We start from the raw sequence: 26,449 nt of genomic DNA on the forward strand, positions 1-26,449 counted from the left end.
TAACACCTCACTGCTGCTCTAGTGTTAACCTATTTATATACTGGGTTATTAGCCTATATGTGTTTATGATTGATAAAACGTTCATGCATAATTATGATTGGTTATTATTATTGTTGTTGTTGTTGTTGTTGATGAGGCTTATATTTTCTATTATTATTATTATTTTTCAACAATGAAACTTTTAGCTTCAGGAAGCCAGGTATGCCTACCTCAGTGAGATGACTGGCCCTGGTTGGTGGTACACAGCTTGTCTATTCTGGGGGAGATGGAGGTTGTCAGGCAGAGCATCATGTCATCCTCAGACTGCTGTCTGGAACGGTATTTGCTCTTCAGGTAGGTGAGGGAGTAGAATCCACTTTCACAAAGATAAGTTGTTGCAAAAGGCAAGAGGCTCATCGAGAACTGGGTGAGAGGCTGTGACTCGTACACATTCTTGTGTGTACTGTCTGTGGTTAGGTCGATCAGCTGATCTTCCTCAGCGGCTGTCAGGTTTGAGCCGTCGGATGCATTGTCTTTGAATGATAACCGTATCCATGTCTTGTGCTTTCTCCAAGACTCAGTCTCAGAAAAGTACTTCTCAAATTGACTTTCGAGTGCCTCCAAGTGATCAACAATTGCGCATTTCACGTCAGGCGAGGGCACCGCGGAATCCGCGGAAATGCATTGAAATGCGCAGCCAGCTCCGCGCGGTAGCAGAATCTCGTAAATAGCTGTGCGTAATTCAAAGACGCGCGCCAATACTGATCCACGGGAAAGACATCTGACCTCGGAATGGTAAAGGAGCGCGTTGTGTTCCTCTCCTATAGCGGCGCATAGAGAAGCAAAGAGGCGGGTTTGTTATTATCAAACTAACTAAATTAGTAACGTTATGCTAGTTATTAATTAACGTTAATTTCGCAATGAAGACCGAACTGCAGCGTTTTAGCCAACACCTAGCTTGCTAGACAGGTTTTTTTTTTTTTTTTTCAGCTGACTTTATGTGAGACTCTACAATCATGGGCATCATTTATTTTGTAAATAGTTTTTGTCAAAAGTTGCTTATTATTCCCTATTAATGCTCGTACTTTACTCAATCTCATTTTTGTTATATATTTTAATTCTCACTGATTATTTTGGTGAAAAATGTCAATTATTATGACAAAAATTGGCGGACCCCCTGCAGTACCTCTGCGGACCCCCTAGGGCTCGCGGACCACCGGTTGAAGACCACTGCTCTAACATGTTGCATTGTTAAAAATATCAACGTTTTGGGGCGCTTAGGTGGCGTAGCGGGTTAAGCGCTGACCATGTAACCGGAGGGTCCTCGGTTCGATTCCGGCCGGGGACATATCCTGCATGTCATCCCACCTCTCTCTCTCTCACCCATCCTTCCTGTCAAAATCTGCACTGTATCTGTCAAATAAAATGGAAAATATGAGTGGGACTGCCCCACTCAGAAAAAAAATAACTTTAAAAAAAATATCAACGTTTACATTAAGAATTGACTCCAAAGCAGTTACATGAATGTACTTTTTATTGGAACATAAATGAACATGACCAGCACTGACCAACACAAGTTATGCAAAATCAGACACTACAAAAAGTGCTTTCTTTACTGCAGCCAGTGTAAATAAAGGGGCTACAAACATAGCCTACCTGTAAACAAGACATCATGTATCCCTCAGGAAAACATACAATTAGCTGTAGTGTGATTGTCTCAAATAGCTTATTTGCATTAGAAATGAAAATGTGCAGTGCCCCGCGGTGGCGTAGCGGTCTAAGCACTGGCCACTAGTGCAAGCTGCCCACCGGGGACTGGGATCGAATCCCGGTCTCGCCAGACCCGGATATGGCTGAGGCACACAGGGAGCGGCATATTGAGCGGCCGCTCCAGAGGGCGGTATAGGACTATTTCCGGACAAGGATCCGTCGCGCAACAGCGCCCCCGGGGTGCCGGAATAACGGTGCTGGGCTCGAGGAGCCAGTCAGCTAGTCTGCCTGGCGATCTCCTCTGGGGCTGCCGGCCACGGGGTCGTGCGGCGGATCCTACGCAATAGGCAGGTGCTAGGTAGTAGGTTGGGTTCAATTGGATACCAAATTGGGTGAAAAAGGGATAAAATCTGAAAAACAAATGTATGAAAAAAAGAAGAAATGAAAATGTGCAAAACGATAAAGTCCATGAAACTAAAGCCCTTCATTACTGCTTCTTCATGAGTGCTTTCTCACTTTTTGGAGATGGTTAGATTTTTCTACAAGAAAGGGAGCTGCTCTACATGTTGCGGAGTGAGGCAGCTTCTCTGTGCAGTAACGATATCGCCAGCGGTTGAGAAAACTCTCTCAGAAGCGACACTGGTCCCGGGGACACACAGATACTGCTTTGCTTGGCGTGCCAAAAGGGGATACCCCCCTGCATGCACCATCCACCAGGCCAGGGGGTTTTCAGAGAGTGGAACAGGTTTTACTTCCCTGTATCTTTTCACTTCTTCCTTTGCCTTGTCTATGGCTATCTCTTGCAGTACCCGCTTAGGGGCAGGCGATCTATCCATAATGTTACGTAGAGCTATAAATCGACATGCCTATCGAGTATCAATTGCTGGAGTTCTCTTGGTGCACCTTTGTACATCTCTCTCTGTACAGTTAGCCATTTAGGATTAGATTCAACTTTATTGGCATCGCAGAGTATAAGTACAATACAAAGAAATGCAGTTTAGTGTCCAACCAGAAGTTCAAATAGTGATATATGGGCATGATATAAATAGAACAAGAGGTAGTGATAGGTAACTATGTAATATACGGGGGGGGGGGGGGGGGGGGCAATAGTTCAGCGGGGTGTGTGGAGGGGGGGATTGTTTATCAAAGTGATAGGTCTGTGGAAGGCTGCTGGTACGGGACCTGAGGATCCTGTACCGCCTGAGTCTCTTTGAAGTGGTTGGGGTGGGAGGTGTCCTTGATGATGTTTGCCGCCCTCCGTCGACACCGGGTTGCCTGGTTTTCACCACCCGTTGCAGACCCTTCCGGTCTGACACAGTGCAGTTGCCATACCACACTGTGATGCAGTCGGTGAGGATGGTCTCAATGTTGCAGCGGTAGAAGTTGGTCAGAATCCTTTTAGACAGCTGGGCTTTCTTCAGTCTCCTTAGGAAGTATAGGTGCTGCTGCGCCTTTTTGACCAAGGAAGCGGTGTTAAGGCCCTGCGACATACCAGCGTCATGTCCAGGGGGTGTACTTTTACATCAAGCCGCCTCACGCTACGGAAACAGGAGATAGGCTCCTGCCCTATGGGCCATTAGGCTCAATAACCATCGTTACGTTACGTAGTTCCCTCTCGTCCGCATTTCAGCCAGTAAATCATACCAGCCCTTTATACACAAGCACAAACTACAGCTGTCCACCACCTATCCAAGGTCTGCTATCGCTCTCATGACTGATGGGTGGACATCTCAGTTATATAGAGAGAGAAGGATATGTCCGCGGCCGGAATCGAACCGGGAACCCTGCAACCGAACCGCTTACATGGTCAATGCTTAGTCCGCTACGCCACCTAAGTGCCCGGGCCACCCAGTTATTTAACAGTTTAACAGCACTACATCACACATGTAACTTTATTATACAGTTATACAGTATTATACAGTTCAAACACAGTAAACCACTGTTTAATAATAATGTTTATTTTTATTTCTATCCTGATACCGAAAACGTACCGAACCGAAATTTACCGCTACGCCCCTAACATCCTCTGTGTCTCTCACTCTGCTTGTAGGCCCTCAGCCTCACTCTCTTTCATCTGTCTCTCCTTCCTGCTCTGTGCTCTCACTTTCAAAACCAGTCTCCCCAACTAACCAGTGTTCTGGCTTTCTCTCTGTGTCGCCCTCCTGCTGTTTCTCTTCAGCTGCCTCATCACTGTCAATTTTATTTTTGGGAGCGAAATAGGACAATGTCCTTTTTTCTCTTCATGTTGATGATAACTATAGAGCAAACACAATGGAAAGGAATGCACAACACTTCAGCAGCTCAGAACATTAATATTCTGCTGCTGGCTTGCTTGAATAAATGTGTGTTGTGGTAGCCTTTGGGTTAGGGTTAGGGTTTCATTTCACAACTATGTAGCAAAACCGATGGAGACGAATGTATAGCATGCCATCAACTCAGGCTAACCATTCGTGAAGACAAATTTTCTTCCAAACACTATCGCAAAAATGATAGTATAAGTAGGCCTATTAATGCAAGCAAACTGTTTATGCTGGCTGCTATTAGGTTAACTAGTCAACAATATTTCCTGACCATAAGTAATAATAATAAGTCTTACCTTGTAACAATTACACAAATAAAATAGTTTTTCTCGCAACGTTTAGCTTTGATTCTTGCTTCTGATCAGAGCTGACAGGTGGTTGGTAGCCTTCACCAGCCAGTGGACCGTTCTTAGGGATCCAGCCAGAATGTTGAGCCACATTTGTTCCTTCGCGTCAGTGCTATTTCATCACAAGAAATGGATAATGTCATCCACAGATAGTCTGTTCCACAAAATGTAGACCACAGTCAGTCATGATTTATGCTCACTAAATTAGCATATCTTTTATTACTCTGGTCGGGGCTTCAACCGGACCAGTCAGGTTTCGGGTGTCTTTGTTCACAGGTCCATTCGAGTAGTAGTGGGTCTGACTGTCCATGGGTCTGTTTGTGGGGGTGTTGGAACAAAAACAGATTTAATTTGGGCCAAAAGGTGACTATTACCAGCTAACAGGACACTGGGCTGTGGTGGTGTGTGGTGTGTGGCGTGTTACGTTACAGTGTGTCTGGCACACCCCAAAGGGAGGTACAGTGTGTGGTCATAGAGCAGGAGCCCTTCACACAGCACTTCACAACCGGAAGAACAAGTTGTAGGAGTTTCTGTCAGCCATTGTGCTGCTGACGCTCCTCCTCCACGTCAGAGGAGTAATCATAAACACAATAGTGTGACTTAGAAAGGAATGGGATTTTCCACTCCTCCCCACGTTTCTTGTTTTCATTCTTATTTATCCTCTCTATTTAGCTGCTTTTGATCCCATATGTGGCTTTATCTGAGCTGCAACCAATAACGTTGTTCCACACATACTAGACTACTACTACACCTACTAGACTACTACTACACCTACTAGACTACTACTACACCTACTAGACTACTACTACACCTACTAGACTACTACTACTACTACCACTACTACTACTACTGCTACTACTACACCTACTAGACTACTACTACACATACTAGACTACTACTACTACACCTACTAGACTACTACTACACATACTAGACTACTACTACTACACCTACTAGACTACTACTACTACTACACCTACTAGACTACTACTACTACTACACCTACTAGACTACTACTACACATACTAGACTACTACTACTACTACTACTACTACTACTACCACTACTACTACTACTGCTACTACTACTACTACTACTACTACTACTACTACTACTACTACTACTACTACTACTACTACTACCACTACTACTACTACTGCTACTACTACTACTACTACTACTACTACTACTACTACACCTACTAGACTACTACTACACCTACTAGACTACTACTACTACACCTACTAGACTACTACTACTACACCTACTAGACTACTACTACTACTACTACACCTACTAGACTACTACTACTACTACACCTGTACAACACACGCTGCCTCAGGAAGGCCTCCAAGATCTCCAGAGACCCATCCCACCCTGGGTACGAACACTTTGCTCGGCTGCCCTCGAACAGGCGGTTCAGGACCATGTTCGCAAGGACAAACAGACTGAAGCTCAGCTTCTACCCCAGGGCCATTCAGGCCCTGAACACAGCAAAGACCTAGGTTCTAGGCCCTGGACAATCTAGACAAATTGATGGCAGCTACTAGATTGAAATCAAGTGTAATACTGAAACACAAATGTGTACATTTCAAACCTGCAAACTGCGACACCTACTACTACACCTACTAGACTACTACTACACCTAATAGACTACTACTACTACTACTACTACTACTACTACACATACTAGACTACTACTACTACACATACTAGACTACTACTACTACTACACCTACTAGACTACTACTACTACACCTACTAGACTACTACTACTACTACTACTACTAGACTACTACTACTACACCTACTAGACTACTACTACTACTACTACTACTACTACTACTACTACTACTACTACTACTACTACTACTACTACACCTACTAGACTACTACTACTACACCTACTAGACTACTACTACTACTACTACTACTAGACTACTACTACTACACCTACTAGACTACTACTACTAGACTACTACTACTACTACTACACCTACTAGACTACTACTACTACTACTACTACTACTACTACTAGACTACTACTACACCTACTAGACTACTACTACTACTACACCTACTAGACTACTACTACTACACCTACTAGACTACTACTACTACTACTACACCTACTAGACTACTACTACTACTACTAGACTACTACTACACCTACTAGACTACTACTACACCTACTAGACTACTACTACTACTACACCTACTAGACTACTACTACTACTACACATACTAGACTACTACTACTACTACTACTACACCTACTAGACTACTACTACTACTACTACTACTACTACACCTACTAGACTACTACTACTACACCTACTAGACTACTACTACTAGACTACTCTGGAGAGACAAATGAGAGTATAGTTCTGTTCTGTATGTTCTGAGGAGATGGGTGGGGGGGGGGCTTAGTTGCTCAGGGCCCCCCAGCATGATTGGCTTCTACCATCAGATTACACACAGGGGGGGCAAATTACTTGTAACATTTGGGCTGGCAGAACATGCAGTAGAGGGGTGCGTTTGATGTAACTCACGCTGGGTCTGAGAGCATGGCCCCAGTCCAAACCCAGCTGCCTGTACGTTCATCCCATCTCTGGCCTCTTGTGTGTGCAGATTATTTTTCATTTTGTTCCAATGACAATCAAATCGTTTCATCTTGGTTTTTCACGGATTTTCATGTTTTACACATACACAAGGCTGTAGTGATTTAAAAAAAAAAATTTGTGTCGGATATTTCACAGTGGTATGCATTTTGTTATCAGTCTGTTTCCTTTTTTCTTTTCTTTTTTTACACACACATCTGTTTCTTTGGGGGTTTTTACACGCCCATATCACACACCAACTCCACATTGAGAGGGTATGGTTTTTTAAAAAGCTGAATCTTTCCTCCATGGAAGGTGACTCAAATGGATTTTGTATATCCTCCCATACATCTTGTGAACTACAGAAGCATATCAGATGGGATATTTTGTTTTCGCTTGTAGTCGCTATGCCCATGATGTGAATGTGATGTGGTTTGTGTATTGTACATGTTATGTATGTTAATGCTCTTCCTCTCTCTCTCTCTCTCTGTCTCTCTCTCTCTCTCTCTCTCCCTCTCTCTCTCTGTCTCTCTCTCTCTCTCTCTCTCTCTCTCTCTCTCTCTCTCTCTCTCTTTCTCTCTCTCTCTCTGTGGTCAGGTGGAGCTCATGGCCTGGAGATCACGTCGTCGGGGCCTACGTCCATAGAGAAGGCCAGTGGGCAGAGTGTGAAGCTAGACTGCCAGTTCTCCCTGGGTCCTGAGGACTCAGGCCCTCTGGACATCGAGTGGAGCCTGCTGGCCTCCGACAACCAGAAAGAGGACAAAGTGGTGAGTGTGTGCTGGTGTGCTGCTCCATGTTCTCTAACCATGAAAAGGGTTTGGACTTCTAAGTACAGGGTTCCCGCGCTGGTCTTAAAAAGCCTTTAAGTCTAAAATCCAGCAATCTGATTTATAAGGCCTAAAAAGGTCTTACATTTCAGTTATTTGGTCTAATAATTAGGTGCTGACCACATCTATTTACGCGGAAATGAATCAAGCTGGAACCCCAAAAATGCCAATTCGCTTCCTTTTTTGTCTGTATAGCAGTGAAATCCCCAATTTCATCACCTCGAGGATGACAAAAAGCTATCATATGGTGTCGCGAATAGGTCTAAAATTATATTCAAAGAGGTATAAAAAAGGTCTAAAAAAATATTACATTTTACTTGTTGAAACTTGTAGGAACCCAAGTACTCAACATGATTCAGCGTTTTACTTTTGCTATGTCAGAGGTAGGCCTGTAACAATTCCACATTTTGCTGTTCAATTAATTGTCTCAGAAATAATTGCGATTAACAATATCATTGTTTCACTGTTATGTGACCCAGATAATGTAATAACACAGCAACCTATGAAGTAAACTATGCCTCTTTATTATCATAAAACATATTTTTTAACATGTATCCTCATCAATACAACAGGGACTGTCATCTAGTTATGTGTAGTTATGTGTTTTCAGCATGTTCATGTTCTATCAGCATGTAGTGATGTGCTTAACATGCAGAGCAGCTATCTAGCTAACACAATGTTGTCTGAAACCAGTGTGTCTGTTTGTTTGGATTCAGAGCGATTTTCTGACCACCCTTCCAAATTTGCAGGTTCTCCCCTCTGGTTTGGCTTGAATCCAAATGATCCCATAACGGTGTAGTTGTGTTACGTTATGAAACAAGCTCCATCTTATGTAATTTATTCTGCCCCTCTCTCTACCAAATGTAGGCTGCTGTCAGTTTGGCGAATCCGGTGTGGATTTTTTACGTTCTAAAGCCGGCTTGATTTAGCAACTGTAAATCAATGCGTGCGGGGTGTCCTCTGATAGGATAGCTACTGTTCTGTCCTCTGATAGGATAGCTACTGTTCTGTCCTCTGATAGGATAGCTACTGTTCTGTCGCGCTACAGGGCGCATGCGGGAAAACAAAATTAAGAAGAAAAAAAATGCCATTAGACAATTGTTTCATAATTGTTACAGGCCTAGTCAGAGGTGAGGTATAACACACCCTATGTTACAGGCCAGGTCAGAGGTGAGGTATAACACACCCTATGGTAAATAATCTATTTCTTAGAATGATTACAAAAACTGTGAAAAGCTTTGATACTGTAGTGTAACTAAAACGGATGAAGAAGTCAGGCATCGTTCCTTCCTTTTGTTGGCCAGCTTCATGGACCCTCCCCAGTCTGGTCTGCCGTGTGTGCTTCTGGAAAGCTCTCACACAACCGCTAAACATGGCTATAAAAACAGCGGTTCATGTTTTACTTCTTGCAGGTTTTTAAAGCTCTATAAAATATCCCACATGTGTTTGAATGTGTGTGGCACATATACAGGAGAGCTCTTTAACCTGCTTGCATTTATCTGTATGTGGCATTATGTCAGAGACGTGTAAGTTGATATGTTTGTTTGTTGTTTTTTGACTTGACACTTACAGGGGCTATGTGATAGTGTGTGATTGTGTTCTGTACGTGTGCTTGCTTCTTATATGACCTCACCCACCTGCTCTCTGCATGTGTCTGTATTGAGTGAAATGAACACACAGCCTCGCTGTGGGAACCCCAGCAGCTCTCTTTGTCCAGACAGTGTTATCCCTCTATAGGCTGAGCCATGGGGTCCTGGGGGCTGCTGGGAGATGGTGGACACATAGCAGAGCCTTTCAGAGGCCCGGGGGCATCAAAGATGGAGAGACTCCCCATGGCTCCCAGTCTCTGCATGCCTCTCTCTCCATCCTCAAGGCCAGAAGGGGGTCAGGAGCCCATCGTTAGCCGTCTCTCCCTCTCTTCCTTTCTCCCTCCCTCCCTCCCACCCACTCCATTCCACCCAGCCCTGTCCTGTCCTAGCCCAGTCTCGCCAGGGCTCCAGCCAAGCCCAGCCCCTGCTCTCTCTCTCTCTCTCTCTCTCTCTCTCTCTCTCTCTCTCTCTCTCTCTCTCCATCTATCCATTGTCTCTGCTAAACTGGGGAGCCGAGTGCCTGAGGAGGCCTATTTGTTTTTGACCTACTTCATTTCATTTTATTTAGAACCACTGAGGATTAATTGGGAAGAGTGGGGGTTGAATAGGCTCATTTGCCTTGTTTCCTTTATATGAAAAAGGGTTATTATCATAGAGCCATCATTGTTCTCCCAAGGTTTTTTTTGTGCATTTTTTGGTTAAGGAAACGATGCCAGAGGGAATGTAGATTAAAACCCAGTGTGGGAGGTTTTCCTTTGTGGCCTCCTCTTCCCTACATTCGGTTGTGGACGTGTTTTGGAATGTTCCAGACTCCAATCCGGTTTCATGGCTCATTATTTTTAGTTTTGAAGCTGCGCTCTAAACTGTCGCAACTCATTTGCAAGGGCCTAATGCCATCAAAAGATTATTTTTTTAAAACGCCCAAGTGTCTTTCTCTGAGCGGGTAGTTTCTCATTGACCTATGGGAGTGAGTCTAAGTGCACGGACACTCACGCACAGCCCCTCCAGAGCAGATTGGATGATGTAATGTGCAGAGTGTATTATCAATAATTACTTGCGTGTTAAATCCAGTTTATGTGACGGTGCCCAGTTGGATTAGGCTGCATTGGCTGGGCAGCGCTGCTGGGTATTGGCAGCCTGGACGCTTTAGCCCACAGAACACCCTCTACCCTCTGAGAGATGACACCCAGACCACCCTGGAACACCCTCTACCCTCTGAGAGATGACACCCAGACCACCCTAGAACACCCTCTACCCTCTGAGAGCTGACACCCAGACCACCCTAGAGGCTCAGAACTGATATTGAATCTCTGATAATAGGCCATGAGGTGACCAAGCAAACCCCCCCTTTACTTGTGTTGTAGGCCTCCACTCTCCACAGCATTTACAGACATTAATCAAATGATTGTGTCATGGTAAAGTATATCATATAATCTATAGGCACAATTTCAATGCAAAATCAAGTCTGTGACCACTGAACGATGGCATTACAACCACCCCCACGCATCTTTTTTGTGTGCAAATTAGACTATTGGATTAAAATAATCTACAGGTTAAAGTAATCGTTAGTTGCAGCCCTAGTTTATTTGGTGGTCGTGGTTATGATCACCCAGTTTGGCAAAGCATACATCCAGGCTTGAATAAAATGCCCTTGTGATTTTCCAACAGACAACCCCAAGAGAAACTACAAATCTCTTGTCTGGATATGCTATTTATGTATTTCCCTAACAAGCCCAAAACTATGCACAGCATCAGATATTCATTTCTAGATGTAGCGATCCTGGTGTTTCATAGCCTACGTATCAGGCTTGTGGTGGCCAGGGGAGCGTAGCTAATGCATTAGTCTTTGTTGGTCTGAAATGAGGAGAGATCCCAGCATGCCTACAGTAGCAGTCATTTGCATTTGGCTCTCTCCACTGAGGTCCAGATTGGCTGGGAGAAGGGTGTGCCCTGGGTAATCGGCTATACTAGTGATGACAATTATGATAACCAAACATGAGCTGTGTGAATGAACGCTGGCATACTCTGGAGCGTAGCAGGGAGAAGGGAAGGGGCGGCACTTCAAAGGCCGTGTTGTGGTTGCTGCTGTTTGTACCCTTGAACAAAGCACTTCAGATACATGTTTACCAAAGACGTTCTGATATGGAGATGGGGCTTTAGGTGAAAAAACCTCATATTTGTTTTGGAATCAAAAATCTGTCATGATGTAGGAGAAGCGCCCGGCTGCAGTAGTGATGAACGTACTTCTTCACTTCTCAGGGAGTGGTTCTGCTTTGTCCTTGAGAATCACTTTAGAGTGTATATCTACAGTATATATATATATGACATTCAGCTGATGCTTTTATCCAGAGTGATTTACGTTGCAGTGAGTGCAGACGGTACATTTTAAAATGTATATGGTCCCAGCGGAAATCAAACCCACAACCTAAGCGTTGTTAGCTCCATGCCCTACCAGCTGAGCCACAGAGGACCCCAGAGGACCATAGAGGACCATAGAGGACCCTAGAGGAACACAGAGGACCCCAGAGGACCCCAGAGGACCCTAGAGGACCACAGAGGACCACAGAGGAACACAGAGGAACACAGAGGAACACAGAGGAACACAGAGGAACACTGAGGACCCCAGAGGACCCCAGAGGAACACAGAGGAACACAGAGGAACACAGAGGACCCCAGAGGACCCCAGAGGAACACAGAGGAACACAGAGGAACACAGAGGAACACAGAGGAACACAGAGGAACACAGAGGAACACTGAGGACCCCAGAGGACCCCAGAGGAACACAGAGGAACACAGAGGAACACAGAGGAACACAGAGGACCCCAGAGGAGAGGATAGCAAGGCATTCTTCTGAACCAGTCTGTGGAGCTTCAAGCTCAGGATGAAAGCCGGCCTGAAACAAAGGCACACAGCCCTGTCCCCCTGGCCTGGCAGGGTGTGCCGTGTACACAGATGACACAACTCTGCTTTGCCTCACAAATGAGCCCCTCCCCTACCCATGCAGGTCGTCAGTGACGATGACCTCATCTTTAAATGTCCTCATGTAAATGGGGCTGCTACTGCCTGTATAATAGTCTACCTGTCTACCTGCTGCTACTGCCTGTATAATAGTCTACCTGTCTACCTGCTGTTACTGCATGTATAATAGTCTACCTGTCTACCTGCTGTTACTGCCTGTATAATAGTCTACCTGTCTACCTGCTGTTACTGCATGTATAATAGTCTACCTGTCTACCTGCTGTTACTGCATGTATAATAGTCTACCTGTCTACCTGCTGCTACTGCATGTATAATAGTCTACCTGTCTACCTGCTGTTACTGCCTGTATGATAGTCTACCTGTCTACCTGCTGTTACTGCATGTATAATAGTCTACCTGTCTACCTGCTGTTACTGCCTGTATAATAGTCTACCTGTCTACCTGCTGTTACTGCCTGTATAATAGTCTACCTGTCTACCTGCTGTTACTGCATGTATGATATAGGGCTGCACGATTTGGGGGGAAAAATCGAATTGCGATTATTTGGACAGATATCGCGATTGCGATTAATTTGCGATTATTATTTTTTTAAATAGCAAAAAAAAAAAAAAAAAAGGGAGTTTTTGTAAAGTGTGGCCATATCTCCGGCTAGGAAGGTCGTATCAACGTGCAGTTTGTTTGTACGTCTTCAGGGGACTTAGAGGCTCCCTCCTCTAGCACCCCCACAGCCCGAGCTACGAGTGAAAGAACTAAACTTACATTGGGTTGCTTTAAAGTTGGGTTGCTTTAAAATCAAGCTTCAGATTAAAACATGTGATGGAGCATTACTAACCTGACTCAGGTGGTTTGTTTCACACAACCATCTAGGAAAGCTTAATTGGAAGCTGTTTGGAAAAGGGCAGGTACTTTCAAAAAATACTTGGCAGGTGATTGGATGAATCTATCTATCACCTATTTTCAGATAACATTACCACATGATACCATCAAACTATTAACTGCTCTAATTCTAATGCAAGGATGAGAACTTAAAAGATATGAATTGGGACAACATATTTATTTATGTTTTTTTTAACATCAACACCATTTTGTTTCTCTCAACAAGTGTCTTTTTTTTTAACGTTCATTGACGTTGAATCCGACGCGCTGTATGACGTATCCCATACGGGTAGTGGTGTTTCTCAACCCTCTCCTCGGGGCGCCCCAGCCGCTCCACATATTTGATCTGTTCCACCACCAGCACACCTGATTCAACTAATCAAGTCCAAAGCAATTATGATTTGGACTTGATTAGTTGAATCAGGTGTGCTGGTGGTGGAACAGTTCAAATATGTGGAGCGGCTGGGGCGCCCCGAGGAGAGGGTTGAGAAACACATAGTGAGTTGGACTTGTGATCGGAAGGTTGTGAGTTCAAATCCCGCCTGAAACCACACCACTACTAGTGTGCCCTTGAGTAAGGCACTTAGCCCTCAGTTACTCCAGGGGGAATGTCCCTGTAATTCGTAATTGTAAATCGCTTTGGATTAAAAAAGCGTCTGCTTAAATGGCAAAAATAAATAAATAAATAAATAAATAAATAAACGCAGGCAAATCGCAGGCTTTGCGATTAGCTAATCGCGTCATTTCAAATCGCGATTTCGATTTAAAATCGATTAATCGTGCAGCCCTAGTATGATAGAGTCTACCTGTCTACCTGCTGCTACTGCCTGTATGATAGAGTCTACCTGTCTACCTGCTGTTACTGCCTGTATGATAGAGTCTACCTGTCTACCTGCTGTGGAACACAGGGAGGTGTTCTTTTTAACTCGGGTTGTCTACCCTTTGATTTTCATTGTTCATGTTTTCTTTTTTTTATAGGCTGTTTTATTGAGCCACTTTCATCCGTGTGTCGAGTGTGTGTGTATGCACAGACTGTGTGTGTATGCACAGACTGTTTGTAGACTGTGTGTGTGTGGACTGTGTGTGTCTGCATAGACTGTGTGTGTGTCTGTGTGTGTGCATGTGTGTGTGTGTGTGTGTGTGTCTGAGTGTCTGAGTGTCTGAGTGTGTGTGTGTGTGTGTGTGTGTGTGTGTGTGTGTGTGTGTGTGTGTGTGTCTGAGTGTGTGTGCATGTGTGTGTCTGTGTGTGTGTGTGTGTGTGAAAGAGTTCTTGTAGTCTGTTTCTCCCTGGGGCCATTTAATTTCCTCCCCTCCACATCTCATGTCCTTGTTATTACTGCCCACGCTCTGATCCTGCTGAGGGTTTGAGGGATATGTTTCTCTCCCGGGAGACTCAGGTGGAATACATTACACGTTACGTGGCTAATATGTACAAGATGTACACAGCTCTGGCTGCTGAGCAGATAGCAGCTTTCTTTCCCTGCCTCACAGCCCACAGAACCTCTGTATCTCTCTCTGTGCTCTCTCTGTGTTCTCTCTGTGTTCTCTCTGTATCTCTCTCTGTGTTCTCTCTGTATCTCTCTCTGTGTTCTCTCTGTGTTCTCTCTGTGTTCTCTCTGTGTTCTCTCTGTGTTCTCTCTGTGTTCTCTCTGTATCTCTCTCTGTGTTCTCTCTGTATCTCTCTCTGTGTTCTCTCTGTGTTCTCTCTGTGTTCTCTCTGTGTCTCTCTGTGTTCTCTCTGTGTTCTCTCTGTGTTCTCTCTGTGTTCTCTCTGTGTTCTCTCTGTATCTCTCTGTATCTCTCTGTATCTCTCTGTATCTCTCTGTGTTCTCTCTGTATCTCTCTCTGTGTTCTCTCTGTGTTCTCTCTGTATCTCTCTGTATCTCTCTGTGTTCTCTCTGTATCTCTCTCTGTATCTCTCTCTGTGTTCTCTGTGTGTTCTCTCTGTGTTCTCTCTGTGTTCTCTCTGTGTTCTCTCTGTGTTCTCTCTGTGTTCTCTCTGTATCTCTCTCTGTGTTCTCTCTGTGTTCTCTGTGTTCTCTCTGTGTTCTCTCTGTGTTCTCTCTGTGTTCTCTCTGTGTTCTCTCTGTGTTCTCTCTGTGTTCTCCCTGTGTTCTCTCTGTGTTCTCTCTGTATCTCTCTCTGTGTTCTCTCTGTATCTCTCTCTGTATCTCTCTCTGTGTTCTCTCTGTGTTCTCTGTGTTCTCTCTGTGTTCTCTCTGTGTTCTCTCTGTATCTCTCTCTGTGTTCTCTCTGTGTTCTCTCTGTGTTCTCTCTGTGTTCTCTCTGTATCTCTCTCTGTGTTCTCTCTGCGTTCTCTCTGTGTTCTCTCTGTATCTCTCTGTGTTCTCTCTGTGTTCTCTCTGTATCTCTCTGCGTTCTCTCTGTGTTCTCTCTGTATCTCTCTGTGTTCTCTCTGTATCTCTCTGTGTTCTCTCTGTGTTCTCTCTGTGTTCTCTCTGTGTTCTCTCTGTGTTCTCTCTGTATCTCTTTGTGTTCTCTCTGTGTTCTCTCTGTGTTCTCTCTGTGTTCTCTCTGCGTTCTCTCTGTGTTCTCTCTGTGTTCTCTCTGTGTTCTCTCTGTGTTCTCTCTGTGTTCTCTCTGTGTCTCTCTCTGTATCTCTCTCTGTATCTCTCTCTGTGTTCTCTCTGTGTTCTCTGTGTGTTCTCTCTGTGTTCTCTCTGTGTTCTCTCTGTGTTCTCTCTGTGTTCTCTCTGTGTTCTCTCTGTGTTCTCTCTGTGTTCTCTCTGTGTTCTCTCTGTATCTCTCTCTGTATTCTCTCTGTGTTCTCTCTGTGTTCTCTCTGTGTTCTCTCTGCGTTCTCTCTGTATCTCTCTCTGTGTTCTCTCTGTGTTCTCTCTGTATCTCTCTCTGTGTTCTCTCTGTGTTCTCTCTGTGTCTCTCTCTGTGTTCTCTCTGTGTTCTCTCTGTGTTCTCTCTGTGTTCTCTCTGTGTCCTCTCTGTGTTCTCTCTGTGTTCTCTCTGTGTTCTCTCTGTGTTCTCTCTGTATCTCTCTCTGTGTTCTCTCTGTGTTCTCTCTGTGTTCTCTCTGTGTTCTCTCTGTGTCTCTCTGTGTTCTCTCTGTGTTCTCTCTGTGTTCTCTCTGTGTTCTCTCTGCGTTCTCTCTGTGTTCTCTCTGTGTTCTCTCTGTGTTCTCTGTGTTCTCTCTGTGTTCTCTCTGTGTTCTCTCTGTGTTCTCTCTGTATCTCTCTCTGTGTTCTCTCTGTGTTCTCTCTGTATCTCTCTCTGTGTCTCTCTCTGTGTCTCTCTCTGTGTTCTCTCTGTGTTCTCTCTGTGTTCTCTCTGTGTTCTCCCTGTGTTCTCTCTGTGTCTCTCTCTGTGTTCTCTCTGTGTTCTCTCTGTGTTCTCTCTGTGTCTCTCTCTGTGTCTCTCTCTGTGTTCTCTCTGTGTTCTCTCTGTGTTCTCTCTGTGTTCTCTCTGTGTTCTCTCTGTGTTCTCTGTGTTCTCTCTGTATCTCTCTCTGTATTCTCTCTGTATCTCTCTGTATCTCTCTGTGTTCTCCCTGTGTTCTCTCTGTGTCTCTCTCTGTGTTCTCTCTGTGTTCTCTCTGTGTTCTCTCTGTATCTCTCTGTGTTCTCTCTGTGTTCTCTCTGTGTTCTCTCTGTGTTCTCTCTGTATTCTCTCTGAGCCTGCTTCTCCCATGTTCTGTTCTCCTCTCCTTTCCTCGACCCTGGGGCGTCTGCGTGTGTGTCTGATGGTGATAATAATAATAATAATAACTTAAATGTATATAGCGCCTTCCACAAACCCAAGGTCGCTTTCCAAGGGAATGGGACAAACAGAACAGAACCAGAGAGACAAACACACAAAACAAGAAACAGTGAAACAGCTACTACAGGTTGAATGCAATGGTGAAACGGTGGGTTTTAAGGGCAGCTTTGAATATGTCCAGGGTTGGAGGGTCTCGGACATCCTGATGGCGATTGTTGCGGTCGTCACTCTTCCCCCCCTTCTTGTGGTAGTGTTGTGGTGTCTTCTCTCTAGCGCTCCTGTGTTGTGGTAGTTTTGTGGTGTCTTCTCTCTAGCGCTCCTGTGTTGTGGTAGTTTTGTGGTGTCTTCTCTCTAGCGCTCCTGTGTTGTGGTAGTTTTGTGTGTCTTCTCTCTAGCGCTCCTGTGTTGCGTTCACTGTCGGCTACACCTTGACTTCATCTCCTCGGAGCCAGGGTTGGTGCGGAGCAGGCGAGACAGACAGACAGACGGGCGGGTGGGGGCTAGTGGGGGTGGGGGGCTGCACAGCCCGGGGCGTAGCTCTATGTTGACACAGCAGGTGTTGATTTGACTCAACAGTAGGGCTCTGTGTGTTCCACTACGTACCTCTGCAGCAGAAAGGGCAAAACCAGCCAGACAGGCAGGCAGCGAAGGACGTTAGAGAGATGACAGTAGAACTCTCTCTCTCTCTCTGTTGTTTTAGTGAACATAGGGGGGGGGGGGGGGGACTTGGACTACTGTGTGTTAGTAGTTAGGAGATGATCTACTTCTGCTCTCAGTAATTACGAGTAGGCTAGGCCGTAAGTTGGAACACACTCTTCTACACAGATGTCACTCTTTAATATGTCTGTTGTGTCCCTCCCTCCGCCCCCCCCCTCCCCAGGTAATCCTGTACTCTGGAGACCGGGCGTATGAGGACTACTACCCTGCGGTGAAGGGCCGCGCCCACTTCAACTCTGCCGACCCCAAGAATGGCGACGCCTCCATCAACCTGACAGGGCTGAAGTCCACAGACACGGGCACGTACCAGTGCAAGGTGAAGAAGGCCCCCGGCATCCGCAGTAGGAAGATGCTGCTAACCGTCATGGGTGAGTCGTCGTTGTCGTCCCCCCGCCACTACACTAAATGGACTGCACTTATATAGCGCCTTTATCCAAAGCGCTTTACAAAGGCCTCTCATTCACCCATTCACACACCAATGGCGGCCAAGCTACCATGCAAGGCGCCGGCCCGCTCACTGGGAGCAATTTAGGGTTCAGTGTCTTGCCCAAGAACACTTCGACATGTGGCCAGCCAGGGCTCGAACCGCCGATCTGCCAACCTTGCGATCATTAGACGGTGGCTCTACCTCCTGAGCCACAGCGCCCCGCCCCACACTACTCACTAGCCCCCCCCCACCCCCCCACCACGACCACTACTCAATCTACATCCACCAATCTCTGCCGGTGCTACCCAGGGTGGGTGCTCCCCACTACCCATTTGTGTGAATGTGACTGGCTAACTGATTTGACCTATGTAATAATACCGATGCTATTTAGAATGACGTGGTGGTAGGCCTGCCTTCCTAGCAGGAGTACAGCTTCATTCCTTAGCTTTATGTAATCCTATTCATCTATTCAGTCTGGAGATTGAAGAGCACAAGTTTGTGTTTGTATAGGATGATGAAGTCAATTACAGCAAATGTCCAAAACGAGTGGGTGTGCAAATAGACCTAGAGTGCTCCAGTCATGTTCTGACCTCGGCCTTTATGCTACAGTCCCCGCTTATCTCTGCTGTCATGTGACAGTGTGTGTGAACGTACAGCAGGTACAGTGTGTGTGAACGTAGAGCAGGTACAGTGTTGCCGTAACCAGCTGAATCACTCCCTGGGCAAACACTCACACTGGTATGTTCACTTCTCTCCCGAAACTGACCCAGTCGCACTACCAGCCAGGGTGTTTACATATGAAAAGCTGGCGGTCATGGTCAAACAGTATGGGAAAAGCTGACAGAGTTATAGTGGATGGATCATTAGGAAATTGTTCTTTTTCTATGGTTTAAGAGAAGCTATATCGCGACTATTTCTGTGTTTTGTAAACCTCTCGTTTTAGGTCTGGAGGGTTAATGCATAGTTGGTACAAATATGATCAATATATGGATTAACTGTTTGACCCCATCCAGCCATGGAATCCCTAGTTCATCACTGCCAACTTTGTCTTTCTGTGTGCATGGCATTGGGCTAGAATCCACACGCATGCACACCACACTGCATCCACACGCATGCACACCACACTGCATCCACACGCATGCACACCACACTGCAGCTATGTGACAGGGACCTGCCTCACAAGCACTCAATTTCATAACTAAGTGTTGGACATGATCCAGGGGTGTTAGGTGACATGATCCAGGGGTGTTAGGTGCCTGATCAGGAACACTTCTCACTGATTCCTCAGCACTCCTGTCTACCACTAGCCTAAAAGCCTTTCATTCAGGTGTAAAGAGGGACGTGAATGGGTTAAAGTTAAATAATGTCCAGTGATTAGTAGAACCCAGGGGAGAAGGTCTTAGCTGACTGGAGAGAACGGCTCCCACGTAGCTAGATGGCCTCAAGGAGTCCTTGGAGAGGCATTTCCTGTTGGGCTCTAATGGCCCGGGGGGCTGCTGGGACTGACAGGCCTGTAGCCGGTGACCTCTGGTGACCTCTGGAGCAGAGCTGTTGTAGTGAAGCCTGGTGACAAGGAGAGGGGAAGACATCCTGCCTGCTCTGCACTTTCCCTTCGGGTTGATCTTGTCACAACGTAAATACCTCCAAGAACATGGGCACGAAAGGACACACACACACACACACACACACACACACAGAGGCATGCGTCCTAGGAGCAGGAAGGGGGCCTGTGTGTTTGTATGAAGATGGACACTGAAGGTTACAGGAGGAGAGAGCACACCTGCAGTCTGTAGAGCAGCACGCCAGCACCTCTCACAACCAATCACCTTCTGGTTGAACCTCTCTACAGCCTTCAACAGCCAATCACCTTCTGGCTGAACCTCTCACTGCCTTCAACAGCCAATCACCTTCTGGTTGAACCTCTCCACAGCCTTCAACAGCCAATCACCATGTCTGTACCTCTCCACAGCCACCCAACGTCACTCCATCTACCTTACCCAAGTTCCAACATACACACCCATATCATTCACCTTACACCTATACCAACTGTGGTATACCACAATGGGCCCTATTATGCACTTCTTAACTTGCCGTCTTAAGTCTTAATTAAGACGCACCGCCAGGTTAAGACCTACCGCCACCCTTATTATGCGCTTCATACGCGCTACTGCTATTATGCCGGTGTCGATAGGCGCCCACACATAAGACGTAATACTCCCGTGCATATATTACTCATTGTGGGAGTGTTCATATGTTAATGAAGTGCACTAGGCGCTAGGGCTGCACGATTAATCGATTTTAAATCGAAATCGCAATTTGAAATGATGCGATTAGCTAATCGCAAAGCCCGCGATTTGCCTGCGATTTTTTTTTTTTTTTTTTTTTTTAGCAGACGCTTTTTTTTTTTTTTTTTTTGCAGACGCTTTTAATCCAAAGCGATTTACAATTACGAATTACAGGGACATTCCCCCTGGAGTAATTGAGGGCTAAGTGCCTTACTCAAGGGCACACTAGTAGTGGTGTGGTTTCAGGCGGGATTTGAACTCACACAACCTTCCGATCACAAGTCCAACTCACTAGACCACCACTACCCGTATGGGATACGTCATACAGCGCGTCGGATTCAACGTCAATGAACGTCAACGTCAATGAACGTCAACAATGAACGTCAACAATGAACGTGAACGTCAAAAAAATACACTTGTTGAGAGAAACAAAATGGTGTTGCTGTTTAAAAAAAACATAAATAAATATGTTGTCCCAATTCATATATTTTAAGTTCTCATCCTTGCATTAGAATTAGAGCAGTTAATAGTTGTTCGGTTCTGGTTAGGGTTAAATGCTATATTCTGTTCAGCCTGGTTGTAAAGCAAGCCATGCTAACCCATCGCTAGTTCAAACAGACCGTAGTAGACTTTAAACAACAAAGAGACACGGAATTCATCATGATTATTATTTTCTTGCAAGGAGAATGAATGCGAAGTCTCCCCTAGAGACTCCGAATTCAGACTAATATTTTCTCCCGTGAGCAGGTCTTTTTATTACCAAACAGAAAGACACACATAACATAGGAGGAGGCACTTCTCATGAGGAAGTGCAGCGTAAGAAAGCCACCATAAGCAGTTTCTTTGCTGGGCGACTCAGACAACACAATGTCAGGAACACACATGTTCAGGAGGAGGGGGTTTCATGGACATTTACGACAGGGCCCCTCTGACAACACAATGTCAGGAAAGGGGAGGCATAGCTGGGACTGAAGATAAGGTTTTGTAGAATGATGAGTTTGTAAGTTTGTGCTTAAGAAGCACACAGTTGAACTCTCAGAACAGAACAGAAATGTATAGAGTTCATGTACTCTTCAAAATGTACTCTTCATTATGAAAACTTCATTCAGCTCTTCATTATGAAAACTTAATTCAAACCTATCAATAGTTTGATGGTATCATGTGGTAATGCTCTCTGAAAATAGGTGATAGATAGATTCATCCAATCACCTGCCAAGTATTTTTTTAAAGTACCTGCCCTTTTCCAAACAGCTTCCAATTAAGCTTTCCTAGATGGTTGTGTGAAACAAACCACCTGAGTCAGGTTAGTAATGCTCCATCACATGTTTTAATCTGAAGCTTGATTTTAAAGCAACCCAACTTTAAAGCAACCCAATGTAAGTTTAGTTCCTTCACTCGTAGCTCGGGCTGTGGGGGTGCTAGAGGAGGGAGCCTCTAAGTCCCCTGAAGACGTACAAACAAACTGCACGTTGATACGACCTTCCTAGCCGGAGACCTTCCTAGCCGTTACAAAAACGTCCTTTTTTTTTTTTTTTTTGCTATTTAAAAAAAAAAAAAATCGCAAATTAATCGCAATCGCGATATATGTCCAAATAATCGCAATTCGATTTTTCCCCCAAATCGTGCAGCCCTACTAGGCGCCCCTGCTATTATGCGATCTGACTTTGCTCCTAGCGCTAAGAAGTGGTTTGAAAAGTTCTTAAGTTTAGACTTCATGCACGTTTTGAAACACGAGCGCGCCTCCGCGGTTTGCGCATGCATGTGGGCACACATGAACACGCACGTGTCTCCACGGCAAGACGTCAATTACGGTCACAGTATAAATGCTTTATTTCAGAAGGGAGAGGCAGAGAAGCGCGCTGACCTCCTTCTTAGGACTTCCATAATAGCATAGCGCTAATGACTCAACGCAGCCGGTTCTTAAAGGGAATGGCACCTGGCACGCTGATTGGGTTGATTGAGAAGACGCCCAAAACACACCCATGACTAATTTCTTTGCTTAGCGCCGGGTTTTAGGCGCCCACTACCGCACGCATAATAGCAAAGTGGCCTTGACCACGCCTCCACGTCTTACGTTTAGATCTACCGCCTCGTCTTATTGCTTAAGACTTATGAAGTGCATAATAGGGCCCAATATATCATATCATTCACATTATACAATATGATTCACATTATAGACATCTATACCAACTTAAGCGTATATAAGTATACTTAAGCGTTACGTTATGGAAGAGAAGCCGTGGAATATCGTGGATATTGGCACACGAAGTGGAGAGCCGTTACACCCCCTAGCTGTGCCGATATCCACGATATACCACGGCTTCTCGTTCCATAACACTTTTATACAACGGTTACCACATTTATCTATCAACATTTCCCAAAAGAAAGACAAGACAAACTTTTAATTAATGTATTTTAATGGAACTATGTTTTATTGTAAGTGTATTCATCAGCGGGACAGTTGTTTATCGGTTTCTAAGCAACGGTAGGAATGTAACTCCGATAACGGTATATATACAAACACGGAGTAATATGAAAAGATGTGTCAACATTCCATTTAGCCGTGCTTATATCATGGATATCGGCACGGCTGGAACGCAAATTGACCAATAGAGACAATGGACCGGATCTATCCGTTGTATAACACAATATATCATATCATTCAGATTATAGACACCTATTCGGTTGTTAAGTCTGACGTCACACGTGACGTTTAGCAATTTCCGGGTCCAAATAAAAAAGTCCTCGTACCAGTGTACTAAAGCGGTAGAATGACAGTTCAATCGTTTTTTAGACTCGGATTTATCCATACAACAAGGGACACAGCACTTTCCCGTTTTTCCCATATTGTCAGCGTCTTTGAGCCTCGGAAAAGCGCTATATAAATATAATTTATTATTATTATTACTGCGGCATTTCGAAGAGAGCGCCTCAGCCAACTTTGGACAACGTTGAACACGTCACGACTTAACCGAATACCAACGGTGGTATACTCCCCCTTTCTTTATCTCAATTGAGCCCTACACAACTCATTTATCTATCTCTATCTCTATCTATCTCTGTGCCACAGCCAATAAGGTTCCCTCTCTGTCACTCTCTAGGCCACGCTCCTTCTTATCTGACCTCCTCGCTTTGATGTCACACAAATACATCTGCACATCAAACCCCCTCTCCGTCTCTTAACACGAAAGGCTATGTCATACACATGTCATAGCTCTTGAATTGCCATGTTGACTTTGGCCTTTAAGGTGAATTTAAATGGCATGGCTGTATGACATTCACGTGGTGTGTGTGTGTGTGTGTGTGTGTGTGTGTGTGTGTGTGTGTGTGTGTGTGTGTGTGTGTGTGTGTGTAGCAGAGGTCAAGCCCCTAGTCAGGAGGCTGAGCAGCCTTGGCCCCGGTCATCCATCCATCACCGCTCATTTAATTTCTCTCTCTCTCTCTGTCTCTCTCTCTCTCTCTCTCTCTCTCTCTCTCTCTCTCTGTCTCTCTCTCTCTCTGTCTCTCTCTCTGTCTCTCTGTCTCTCTCTCTGTCTCTCTCTCTCTCTGTCTCTCTCTGTCTCTCTCTCTCTCTCTCTGCCCTAGCCCCTGCCTATTAGATTAGTGTGAGCGCTCCCGCAGGACAGGGCTGTCTGGTGTTAATCCACATGGTTCTGTCTGCTAAGCCCCTGGCCCAGATCTGCCCACCCTGCTCCGCACCAGCAGCCATTACCACAACTATGATGTCAGTGCTCACACACACACACACACACACACATACAGGGTTGGATCTAGGGATACCAGCTTCATAGAGACGGATCCATTCAGACCACACCTCCCCCCCCTTACCCCCTACTCCCCCCCCCTTCTCAACCTTAACCCCTCTCCCTACCCCACAGTGCAGTGAGTTTGTCTGTCCTTAACCCCTCTCCCTACCCCACAGTGCACAGTGAGTTTGTCTGTCCTTTTGCCTTCCAGTGAATCCGGCCTGGTTTTAATTTGGAGGTTTGTTTGCTGTTGAATTCCTTTCTCATCTCCTGCCAACAGACAGGAGTCAGTGTGTTTGTGCACGTCTGCCTTGAACATGGGGTCTGCTCTCGGCTCCCCTCTTAGCCTCAAAAGCAAAAGTGTGTGTGTGTGTGTGTGTGTGAGATAACGGTCCTTCTCTCTGATGTTAATTATGTTGAGTGACAGCACCTGTAATGACAGCAGCTGTATCAATTAGCCTGATTACTGCTCTCATTACACTGATGACTGCTGGTACGACTGAGGGGAAATCAACGCCAGAGCTAGACACACACACACACACACACACACAGACACACATTAGCTACCAGCTAATATCTCCACCTGCCAAATGTGATGTCATGTGTCTCCACAGTGAGGTCATATGTGTTGTTGTGTGTCTCCACAGTGAGGTCATATGTGATGTTGTGTGTCTCCACAGTGAGGTCATATGTGTTGTCATGTGTCTCCACAGTGAGGTCATATGTGATGTCATGTCTCTCCACAGTGAGGTCATGTGTCATGTCTCTCCACAGTGAGGCCGTCCAAGCCCAGGTGTTACACGGAGGGCAGCACGGAGGAGGGGAAGGACGTGGTGCTGAGGTGCTCGTCCAGCGAGGGAACCAACCCCCTGCAGTACACCTGGGAGATGATCAGCAACAACAAGCTGCTGCCAGCCTCCGCTGTGCTAGGTAACACACACACACACACACACACACACACACACACATATATATGTAACAAACACACACACACACACACACACACACACACACACACACACACACACACTTATATATGCTGATTGACATCAAATGACTGATTGACTGATTGATTGATTGATTGATTGAGAATGTTTATTTTGGTCCCCTATACAATTCACAATACAGATATAAAAAATGTACACAGTCACAATGCATAACACCAGGACCAAAAACGTGTAGGCTGAAGCCATGGCTTATTGCGCCTACCCTTGTTACATGTATGTTTTTTTCAAAAAAAAAATCTTCATGAATGCATAATCAAAACATTGAAACTTTTACAAACAAAATTTCACTTACGCATGTCAACAAAAAGTAAAAAAAAAAAAAAAAACTATATTTAAACCTCTGTTTTATACTTGTTAATCATCTTATTTTTAAATAATTTTTTTAATCCTTTTAGTGTACTACACATTTTCATTTCCTTTTCAAAAGTATTCCATAAGTTAACTCCTTTAACTGTTATACATCTTTGTTTTGCATTTGTTCTAATCTTTGTTTTCATAAACATACATATTCCTCTGAGTTCGTAATTACTCTGTCTAACTTGAAATAGTCTCTGGATACAGTCTGGAAGCATCTTATTTTTTACTTTATACATTACTTGTGCCATTTTGAAGTCCACCAATTCTTCAAATTTGAGATCATAGGTGTTTATGAATAATTTGTTAGTTGGTGACCAATTCATGGTAAAACCAATCTATAATCTACTGTATAGATTATAGACCAATCTATATTTGCACAAGGGGTTCACATACTTTCAAGCATCACTGTATACTGATGGCCATCAACACACACACACACACACACACACATACATATATTAAGGATGCCCCGATACCGTTTTTTGGCACCGATAATCTATGAGCAATATCTGCCGATATAGATCAAATAATAGCCTAATGCTAGGCTCATAAGAAAACGAACATGAGTGTAGAAGAGACATTTAATATTTGGAGCATCCGATAAAGCGAGGCCTAGGCCTAATGTTTTAATAAAACATCAACAAACCTTTTGATAGGCTGGCTGAGTTGTGTCTGTACATTCTGACATCTAGAACATGCTAGGGCAGAATGCTTGAAGTGGCCCACAATGCATCTCCCTGTAGCTATGGTATCTCTTATGCTGCGCTGTGACAGCACTCCATTGTGGGCCATACATCCCAGGCTTGGTAATCCTGTGTCTTGCATTGATTTGAGCATGTTTGGGGCATTACCTCTGAGTATGACATGCACACGCGTGGGTCTCTATAGTGGGTTTTGTTAGCAGGGCTTTCTCTGCCTTTTTCTTCTCATTCTACACGGTCAGCTTTTCAAACTCACCATGCTCCGCTACG

At 44.9% G+C, this 26,449-nt stretch overlaps 1 protein-coding gene across 1 annotated transcript in view; it reads left to right on the forward strand.

The window, feature by feature from the left end:
* The window catches only part of cxadr (CXADR Ig-like cell adhesion molecule), a 72,692-nt gene that overhangs the window by 39,384 nt on the left and 6,859 nt on the right, over positions 1-26,449 (forward strand). The window contains exons 2-4 of the mRNA XM_080549745.1: positions 7,534-7,703; positions 17,820-18,024; positions 24,889-25,044. Coding sequence (XP_080405871.1) covers positions 7,534-7,703; positions 17,820-18,024; positions 24,889-25,044 — 531 coding nt within the window. The remainder of the gene's footprint in view (positions 1-7,533; positions 7,704-17,819; positions 18,025-24,888; positions 25,045-26,449) is intronic.

The sequence above is a fragment of the Nansenia antarctica genome, assembly GCF_963989245.1.
Source record: "Nansenia antarctica genome assembly, chromosome: 20".
Lineage (NCBI taxonomy): Eukaryota > Metazoa > Chordata > Actinopteri > Argentiniformes > Microstomatidae > Nansenia > Nansenia antarctica.